Source organism: Otolemur garnettii, unplaced genomic scaffold (genome assembly GCF_000181295.1).
Source record: "Otolemur garnettii isolate 467f Iridium unplaced genomic scaffold, OtoGar3 scaffold00212, whole genome shotgun sequence".
In the NCBI taxonomy this organism is placed as follows: Eukaryota; Metazoa; Chordata; class Mammalia; order Primates; family Galagidae; genus Otolemur; species Otolemur garnettii.
Window position 1 is genome coordinate 2283823 of NW_003852607.1, and position 10189 is coordinate 2294011.

The 10189-nt window shown below is 40.8% G+C and overlaps 1 protein-coding gene across 1 annotated transcript in view; it reads left to right on the forward strand.

The window, feature by feature from the left end:
* Positions 1-10189, forward strand: part of LOC105888169 (zinc finger protein 480-like) — a 16457-nt gene that overhangs the window by 2692 nt on the left and 3576 nt on the right. The window contains exons 2-4 of the mRNA XM_023507974.1: positions 796-871; positions 4021-4147; positions 4619-4747. Of these exons, the coding sequence (XP_023363742.1) occupies positions 800-871; positions 4021-4147; positions 4619-4747 (328 nt within the window). The 5' untranslated portion in view covers positions 796-799. The remainder of the gene's footprint in view (positions 1-795; positions 872-4020; positions 4148-4618; positions 4748-10189) is intronic.

A 10189-nucleotide genomic window follows, 5' to 3' on the forward strand; every position in this document is an offset into this window, starting at 1 on the left:
TTGTTGTTACCCTGTGGTGGTTTTGTCCATGAAACACATACACACATACAGATACACTCTCTAAAGCCTTTATTTTCCTTCCACATTTCCATGATTTAAGCCAAATACCCTGTAAACTACATTTGCCTGTAGCACATAGCTCTCTTCTGTGCTCAGTTTAAGAGCACAAACCCTAAAGTCTTCGTGTCATATGTATTTAATTCTTACTTCCAGTTCTTGACTTACCCCTTTCCAGTCAAGTTTGTTCACCCACCATCCACTAATCCCTTCTTTCTCAGTCACAGTAACCTCTGCATTTCTTAATCCAGTTTTTAATTTCCTGTCTTTATCTTTGTTTTCCTGTCAGCAGCTTGTTGCATATCCGATCATTCCCTCCTCTTTCTTAGTTTTGAGTTCTAGTGCCCAGGTGTGTCCAGTCTGTGTCCAGCACTGAGCACCAAGGCTCAGTGTGCTCCACTGCTGAGGGCTGAGCTCAGCCTGTGATCCCCCCTGGTGAGGGACTGTTCTGTGCCCTGGGTTTGGAGCTGTGCTCTGAAGGGGAGCTCAGTGCAGCCCAGCTCCCCTCTGCTACAGTGTGTGTGTGGGGGATTCACTAGGAGGGGAGCAGGGTCTGAAGGAGGAATCAAAGGATCACTAGTTCATCACTAGTTCAACACCCCTTGCTGTTATGGACAGGAGAGAACTGTCTTCTTACATGGGAAATCTTTCCTCTCCATGGGATTGTGGCACTGAAAGGGGGTGTTGATTGTCACCATTGAATATTGTATTTTTGACCTTCTGGATTGACTTTTTAAGATTTATGTGGGGTGAAGAAGAAGCCCAGATCAGGAGGAAGAGGAAAGAAAAGGAGTCCAGAATGGCTTTTACTCAGGTAAAGTGATAATCTTGGTGAATTGTTGTGTCTTACTCAGATGTTGGCATTGGAGTTGCTGATCTTCTCTGATTCTGAGCCATTCTGAATAATATGTTTGCTCCCCTTCCCCCATGCCTTCCTTCAGTTCTTCTCATCTCTGCTTTAATTCTAACTCACTGAGACCCAGTAACATGACTTCATGGAGAGGGTCAATTTGGTACAGTCCTGGGAAGGGCTTCATCCCCAGCCCTAGGTTAGGGAGGGGGTGTGGCCCTGTGATGTCAGTGCTGTTGGGCAGCAGGGACTGTACTAGGGCCACATCTGGGTGCACTGCCAGGACTCTGTAGAGGAGGATTAGACCAGCTGCACAGGGAAGTCATGGGGTAACATGTACATTCTGGAAAGGGCATTTTACGGGACATCTTTTCTGCCTGACTTTCTACTACATTTCAAGCTAAAGGACTGAGTCACTGTGTTTCTCATGCCAAATTGTTTATGATCAGGAAAAATATGGACAGATAGACATTAGTGATACAGAGTTTTTTATTCTATCATGTTTTATAATATGGAATCAACATAAATATCTGAGAGCAGTAGATGGGTTCAGTCATTCTCAGTGTTTCCATCCCACAGAGGCAGTGCTGTTCCTGCAGCAATTTCTTTTTTTTTTTTCTTGGTCCTCTCACAGACAGGAGTATAGTGGCCCAATCACACTGCACCTTCCAATTCCTGTGCTGAAGTCTTCCTTCCGTCCCAGCCTCCCATGTAGCTGAGAGTGCAGGGGCACATCCCTGTCCCTGGTTGCTTATTTTTCTGTATATAGAGAGGGGCACTGGTGATGTTACCCAGGATGGGGTTGAACTCTTGACCTGAAACAATCCTTACAGCTTGGTTTCCCAAAGTGCTGGGATTGCAAGCATGACGCACATGCCCAGCTGCAGAAAATTCTTCTGTGCATGTTTCACTGTGATATTTTATGGTACAGTTTTCAGATCATACACTTACAGATAATGCAGCATGGATATAAAGTTCATGTGCAGTTTATTATGTTAAACTATTTTAAATTACACACGAACTTTATGTCCATCCTATATTTGTCATAAAATGTTCATATTATTTAGCAAGCCATCTGTTTTCTTTTTGTTTTCAAAATTACATTGATAATTCTTTGAGTTACATAGTACATAAAGTTCAGTAGTATCCACAGATCCAGTGGGATTCTTAGAGTATATTCTGTGTGGCTGAGGGGTTTCTACCCTATTCTATATCCAGCATTTATTTATTATTATTTTTTAAACAAGAGTCTTACTATGTTGCCTTTGGTAGAGTGCGGTGACGTCACAGCTCACAGCAACCTCAAATTGCTGAGCTTAAGTGATTCTCTTGCCTCAGCCTCTCAAGTAGCTGGGACTACAGGCACCTGCCACAACGCCTGGCTATTTTTTGTTGTTGTTGTTATTGCAGTTGTCATTGTTGTTTAGCTGGCCCAGGCTGGGTTTAAACCCGCCAACCTGGATGTATGTGGCCAGCATCCTACCCACCAAGCTATGCGCTCTGCCTGTATCCAGCATTTAATACTAAGGCATGGTGTCCTCCATTTATAAAAGCTGAGATTAGCCTGTTATCCACAGAGCAGTGAGAGGGAATGTGTTCTGCTTTGGTTTTCATCAAGGCCTAGTTTGTCCCCTGAGGGGATCTTAGTCCAGCCCAGCTCCCCTTGCTGCAGCCTGGGAGTGGGCTTCACCAGGAGGGAAGCGGGTCTAAAGGAATGGTCCAGAAACTCTGTACTTGGCCTTCCTATAGGAGTTATTGTCCCTGAACCCCACTGGCTCAGTGGGCAGCAGCGGGCTGTGTTTGCACAGAGACTCATATTATTATTTTAGTGGATATGTTTAAGTGTATATGGGTATACCATATGTCAGTGTGTACACGTGATGTATGTGAATGGATCAGCATAGGCACATTATTGTCATAAATTTTATACTTTTTTGAAGTTGCAATTTCATGTTGGATATTTTCTATCCCCTTGAAATTGTTCTACACTGTCATGTTAATTAATTGATATTAGTAAGAAAGCTAACATATAACTTGTACACATGTGTGAATGTGTATATAATGACCTCTGATGCAGTTGCATGTTTTTATCCTTGAACTTGCTTCAACTTTTCTCTATTACATAATTCTCTGTCGATTTGCTTTTGAGGTTGGTCTGCTCCTTAACTGTTTGATTCATTAGATCTGATCCTAATGCACCATCACCTGGGACAGTGCTTACTAATAATAGTCACTGGGGTATTGAGCCAGTCCTCTGTGTCAGGTATCATCGCAGGTGAGTCATGTAAGAAGCCTCCAGATAGGGACTTTTAGCTCGCTGTCACTTTTAGCTCTTTGATCTCAGGCAATTTTTTTCTTAGAATGTCTGAGACATAATATTCTTTCTTACCATTGTTCTCATAATTTTTCTGGCATTATGATGGGAACAGAGCTCTTTTTTTTTTTTTTTTTTTTAGGTATAGTAGATAGTCCATGTAAAGGATTTAGATTAACACCTAACATATGGGAAGTGTTTACAAGTTTGCCCATGGGTATTGCTGTCATTATCACAAAATCATTAGATTCTGGTTTTTTTTTTGAAAGACAGTCTCACTCAGTCATGCCTGGCTAGTTTTTCTATTTTCAGTAGAGACAGGGTCTTGTTCTTGCTCAGGCTGGTCTTGAGCTCTTGAGTTCAGGCAATCCACCTGCCTCTGCCTCAGATTTCTAGGATTACAGACATGAGTCATGGTACCTGGTTGCATTCTGATATTTTTTAAAAGCCACTATGGACTTACTTATCTTGAAGATAGTACTCATATTCTAACTTTGTTTGGTGTGTCACACAGAATATCTCATACCTCTATAGAGAAAAGTGATAAGCCTATGTTAGTTTTTATTTGCATTTCTTACATTGTGCACAACAGTAAGATCTATACTAAATTAGAGAATATTGTAACTTCTGTGGAAAAACATAAGACATGTAAGACACTTAATCAACTCAAAAGTATATGCATGTGGATCTTTCAGAACATTCACTTGAATTGAATCCATTTTTACAATGCTTTTCTCATTTTGTGTGAAGAGAGGATTTCTCCCCATCTCTCATTGGTGAAATATGTTTTCCATTTTAGGGATGCTTGACATTCAGAGATGTGGCTATAGAATTCTCTCAGGAGGAGTGGCAGTGCCTGGCCCCTGCTCAGAGGGCATTGTACAGGGCCGTGATGTTGGAGAACTACAGGAACCTGGTCTCCCTGGGTGAGGATAAGGTGGCTGTCACAGTCGGGCTCTGCCCTTTGTGTCTTCGCATTTTCTCTTCTGTGCCTTGTGGGAGCCCCTGCATAGCTAGAGACGGAAACCTTATGGACTCAGAAATGAAAAGCTTCATATGCTTTCTGGACTTTGTCCCCTTTCTTCAGTTGTTGTTCCCCTTTCATGACACATCATTTTGTAGTATCACAGCTTATATATGCAAACAAAGCCTATGGCATACTTTTAAATAAGAGTATAGTTCCCTGTTTTCTGCTCCTGAGCTTTTGATTCAGTATTTCTTGATAGCTAAATGTTTGCATAGTACACTTTCGTAGACATTCATAAGGTGGTCATGTGTGGGTGAATTTGTAAAATATTTTTCTGGATCCATTTGTAACGTCCTCTGTCTTATCTAATCATAGGGCTTGGAGTTTGACAAAGCCACAGCACTTCTTGATGCTTTGTTTTTATAATCAGGACTCTTGCCTCCTGAAGTGACTGTTCTCTCCACGTTGGAGGAAGGGAAAGAGCCCTGGACTATGAAGAGTGAAATGAACCCAGCAAAAAACCCAAATATGGGGAAATGGATCAAAGGTGTGAACTCAGGTAAGAGCTCAGATGCGCACAGTGGAACCCACACTATTAAACAGTGTGTGAGAAAGTCTGTAAGTGTGTGTGTGGGGTTTCTGTGTTTATAGAAAAGGTTAAATCCTATGAGCTGTAAGCACAAATCTTTGCCCGCACTTATTACCACTCTGTTCTTTAGCCATGTCATAGTTTTTGCTTCGCCCTCCAGTGGCACTGCGCTCAGACAAGAAGGCAAATTCACTATTTATTGAAGAACACCTCTGTGAACTCTTTGGCTCTCTGTGTGTGACACAGGGAGGGCCATTTCCAAGGGATCTCTTTCTTTTTTTTTTTTTTTTTGAGACAGAGTTTCACTATGTTACCCTCAGTAGAGTGCTGTGGCATCACATCTGATAGCAACCTCAAACTCTGGGGCTTAAGTGATTCTCTTGCCTCAGCCTCCCAAGTACCTGGGACTACTGGTGCCTGCCACAACCTCCGGCTATTTTTTATTTTTTTGTTGCAGTTGTCATTATTGTTTAGCTGGCCCAGGCTGGGTTTGAACCCACCAGCCTTGGTGCATGTGGTTGGTGCCGTAACCACTGTGCTAAGGTGCCGAGCCCAAGGGATCTCTTTCTCTTGTGGCATCTCCTTCCGTGTTTTATTCCATCTGATGCTCAGTTCTCTGTCCTTAGAAGTCAGAGCTGATGCTACCATAGACCCAACTCCTTGACCTCTTTAGGTTCCACACTTTTTCTGTATTTGGATGATCTAATCTGGATGTGGGAAATCATTGGCTGCTCTTTCTTTGTGTGTGGGACCAGGAAACAGCACAGAGGTGTCTCCAGCCCTCTCTGCCTGTTCAGTTCAGTTTAAGAGGAAGCCAAAAGTTTTTCCTGTTCTTACCTGTAACTCAACACTGTGCCTCTCTTCTGGTCAGGAAAATGTGTTGGGTTTCTCTCCACTAACAGTCAAAACTTGGGTTTCCTGCGCTTCATGTCCGACTCTGTCTACCTAGAGTTAGAATCAGATCCCTTAGGCTGAGGGCTGACTCCTGAGTCCTCAAGCCTGCTTCCCGTGTGATACTCCATTCACAAGTAGAAGGTTGTCACCTGTCCTTCCGACCCACCAGCTATAATTTGGAAGTTCCTTGTAGTCCTGCTCAGGTGTGATTATTAGTAAGGTATCAGGCTGATTCACAGCTCTCAGTGACACACTTTCTGTGTCTGTGGTTAATTATAAGGGACATTTGAGAGGACACACGATGAACACCCAGATGAAGAGGGTCATAGGGCAAGGCTGGTTGAAACTTCACTGGGTGCCCCATGTGTTTGGCATCTGGAAATTTTCCTAACTCCATGCTGTAGGCTTTTTATGGAGATGTCATCACGTGGGCATGGTTGATGTTAACTCAGCCTCTAGCCCTCTCCCCTTCCTTGAGGATGTTGGTTGGTGCTAAAAGTTTCAGGGTTCTGATAACAGTTTTGTCTTTTGGTGATGCACCCTTATGCAGGACACTGTAGAGGCAGCCACATTGGAACATACCCTGTTCCTGTCGCCCAGGAAAATTCCAAGGTTTCAGGAATCTAATGTGATTTATCCACACATTGCTGGAGTGTGTACAAGGAGACTATGTTGGGTCTTCTGAGATTATTACTATTACTCAGTAGGTGAAAAAGTCAGTGGACAGAAGGGTCCTTTTTGGATCCCCAGTTCCACGTGGGGGTGGGTAGCTCACTGAATGATACCTCTAGTTTTAAGTCCACTGTCATTTGTTTCAGCCACTGCTAGTCTCATCCTGTACATTTTTATGTATTATAAATTAACGTGGTTTTTTAAAATATATATTTTTGAGATGGAGTCTCACTCTGTTGCCTAGGCTAAAGTGCCATGGCATCAACTTAGCTCCCAGCAACCTCAGATTTTTGGGTTCCAGCTATCCTCCTGCCTTAGTCTTCTGTATAGCTAAGACTTTAGGTGCCTGTCTAATTTTTTTTTTTTTTTAGTTTTAGTAGAGAGCGAGGGGCAGGGGTCTCTTTCTTGGTCATGCTGGTCTTGAACTCCTGCACTCAAGGGATCCACCTGAGTGGATCCTTCAGCCTCCCAGAGTGCTAGCATTACAGGCATGAGTCACTGCCCGGGGCCTGATTTCTTTTTTTGTTTATTTTTTATTGTTTAAAAAAGTTTTAATTAGTAATTTAAATATATTTTTTGTCTCTGAGTTGCTACCTAGCATTAAAATGTACTTTTATCATTTATTTTAGTCTATGAATTGGAATTTTTATTTTGTCATCCCCGTTAGAGTGCAGTGGTATCATTGTAGCTCACTGCAGTGTCAAACTCCTGGGCTCAAGTGATCCTCCTCCATCACCTTTCAGAGGAGCTGAGACTACAGGTGTGCACCATGACTCATGGTACATCTCATGATATAACATGCATAACACATTTCTGAAGTTTCCTTTCAATTTTCTAATGATAAATCTGTGGATATTTTTTCAGTGTTAGAATTTGTTTCATGGATCAAATGCTATTTCTGATAATAGTACTTCCTGTCTGGATTCATCATGTCTATTGTGATATGCTAAGTTAATTTTTGAATTTGTCATAGTATTTTATGGGAAAGTTTCCCAGTTTCTTGTAGTTTATGGAATTCTTCTCTGTTGTTGTTTATATCACTGTTGTTGTAGGTTTTGCAAAATTTCTGAAGTTCTGTAAATCGTATTGAGATAACTTCTGAAGTCTGTTTTGCTTCCCGTCATTCTTTCCACGTGAATCTCCTGTGATGTTCTCCTGGTCCCTGCTGACCCATAGCCTGGTGCTGTCCTGTTCTCTGGATCTTTTTTGCTGCTTATGTTGCAGATGACCATGTACATGGTGTCCACAGCACTACCGAGACATGTTTCTGCTGTTTGCTGCTGCTAACGGTGCCCTTGAATATGAGCCATCCTCACAATGGGTTGTTAACTTACTTGGAGCATGTGATTATTTATGTTGTTCGGGTGATAATTATGAAGGTAGATTTATTTATTTTAGATACATGCACATATGCTTTCATTCATTCATAAGCACAGTGCTACATCTACTAGTATGTAAAATGGTTCCCCAACACCATTTTTTTTTTTTTTAGAGACAGAGTCTCACTTTATCACCCTTTGTAGAGTGCTGTGGTGTCACAGCTCACAGCAACCTCCAACTTCTGTGCTTAAGTGATTCTCTTGCCTCAGCCTCCTGAGTAGCTGGGACTACAGGTGCCCGCCACAACACTCAGCTTTTTTTTTGTTGCAGTTTGGCTGGGGCTGGGTTCAAACCTGCCACCCTTGGTATATGGGGCTAGCACTCTACTCACTGAGCCATAGGCACTGCCTACCATTTTGTTTTTCAAGACTTCTTACATTGTATGAGCTTAGCAGGGCTAAAATAGATGCTTTTCTCATTGTTTGAGTTTAAATTTAAGTGCTAGGATCATAGGCTAATAATATCATCTCTGGGTATATGAAATGTGTGAGCCACTGTGCATGCCCTTACCATGAGTTCTGTATCCATAGATTCCATGAAGCCCAGATCAGCAGGGCATACGCAGGGATCGGAAAGGGAGGCTCTGTTTTCAATCTGCATTTGGTTGAATCTGAGCACATAGAAACCAGAGATAAGGAAGAGCATCCACAGAATTTGGTATCATGGGCTGGGAGGGACCTGAGCCTGACCCTTTTGGATACTGAGGAACAACTGTATTTTTATTTTATCTTATTTATTTTTTATTATTTTTAATTTTTAATAACTTTTTGATAGAATTAATACAAGTGGGCTTTCACTTTTTTTCTTGTCATAGAGGAAAAAAGCCTTGATTCTTTCAACTTTGAGTGTGAAGTTAGCTGTCAGCTTTTCTTTTTTTTTTTTGCAGTTTTTGGCTGGGGCTGGGTCTGAACCCGCCACCTCCAGTATATGGAGCCAGGGCCCCACTCCTTTGAGCCACAGGTGGTGCTCCAACTGTCAGTTCATTTTTATATATGGACTTTATTTTGTTAAGTAGATCCCTTGTGTTGAATGTTTTTATTACGAATTGTTCACAGTTTTTTTTTTTTTTTTTTGAGAAAAAGTCTCAAGCTGTTGCCTTGAGTAGAGTGCTATGGCATCATAGCTGATAGAAACCTCCAACTCTTGGGCTTAAGTGATTCTCTTGCCCCAGCCTCCCAAGTATAGGCCTAAGTATAGCTGGAACTATAGGTGCCTGCTGCAACACCTGGCTATTTGTTTGTTGTAGTTGTCGTTGTCATTTGGTAGTCCCAGGCTGCATGTGGCTGGTACCCTAGCCACTGAGCTACAGTGGAGCCTGAATTGTTCACATTTTTAAGGGGCTTTTAGTGCATCAACTGGGATGAGTGTTTGGCCTTTTTCTTCTGTTATTGTGGAGTATGACACAGATTGATGTTTCTATGTTGCACCCACCTTGCATTTCAGGAATAAATCTCATTTGATCATGATTTGTGATTATTACCTGTGCTGCTGAAGATTTGTCATGTTTGTAATTTGATGAGAATTTTTGCATTTGATTAATCACGAAAATTGTCCCATAGTTTATTTGTAGGGCTATTATCTGGCTTTGGTGTGAAGGTAACACATGTCTCCTTGAGTGAGTTTGGAAGTGTCTACTCCATTGTTAATTTCTGGAAAATTTTAAGGAGTATTTGTGTTACTTTTTTTTTTTTTACTATTTGATAGTTTTTGATATTTGCAGTCGTCTGGTTCTGTACTTTTCTTTAATGGGGAAGTATTTGATCACTGAATCAATCTCTTTGTTATTGGTATGTTTAGATTTTCTCCTTCTTGATGCCTAAGTCTTTGTAAGTGGTGTACGTAGTCTTTCTAGAAATGGATGCATTTCTTCTTGGTTATCAAATTTGTTGTTAGATGACTGTGCAATCTCATTCTCTTAATTTCTTTTTCATTTATATAGAATCCATTGTATGGTTACCTTTTCTCTTCTAATTTTAGTTATTTCTGCCTTCTGGACTTTTTTTGTCTTTTAGTTTATCTGGCCAAGAGTTTATCAATCTTCCTATCATTCAGTGTACAATTTGTTGTTTTTGTGACTTTCTCTAGTGCTTTTCCATTCTCTATTTTGTTTGTTTTCTAATCTTTATTCCTCTTTCTGCTACTAATGTGTTTACTTTGTTTTTATACTTTATTGAAGTAAAGAGTTATATTATATGTGATGGTTGATATTTTTAATGTAAATGGTTAGAAATATCTTTGCCAGCAATATTTTTGCTGCAGGTTATGTTGTAGTATGTTATGTTTTCCTTGTCCTTTATATCAAGGTGTTTTCTGATTCCCCTTGTGATTTCTTTAAGAAATTGGTTTTATTAATAATGTGATGATTAATTTGTATACATTTGTTAATGTCCTTGTTTTGCTTTTGTAAGTTTCTAGGTTTATTTTGTTAGAATAATTTGAATTATCCTATTCTTTTTTTTTTTTTTT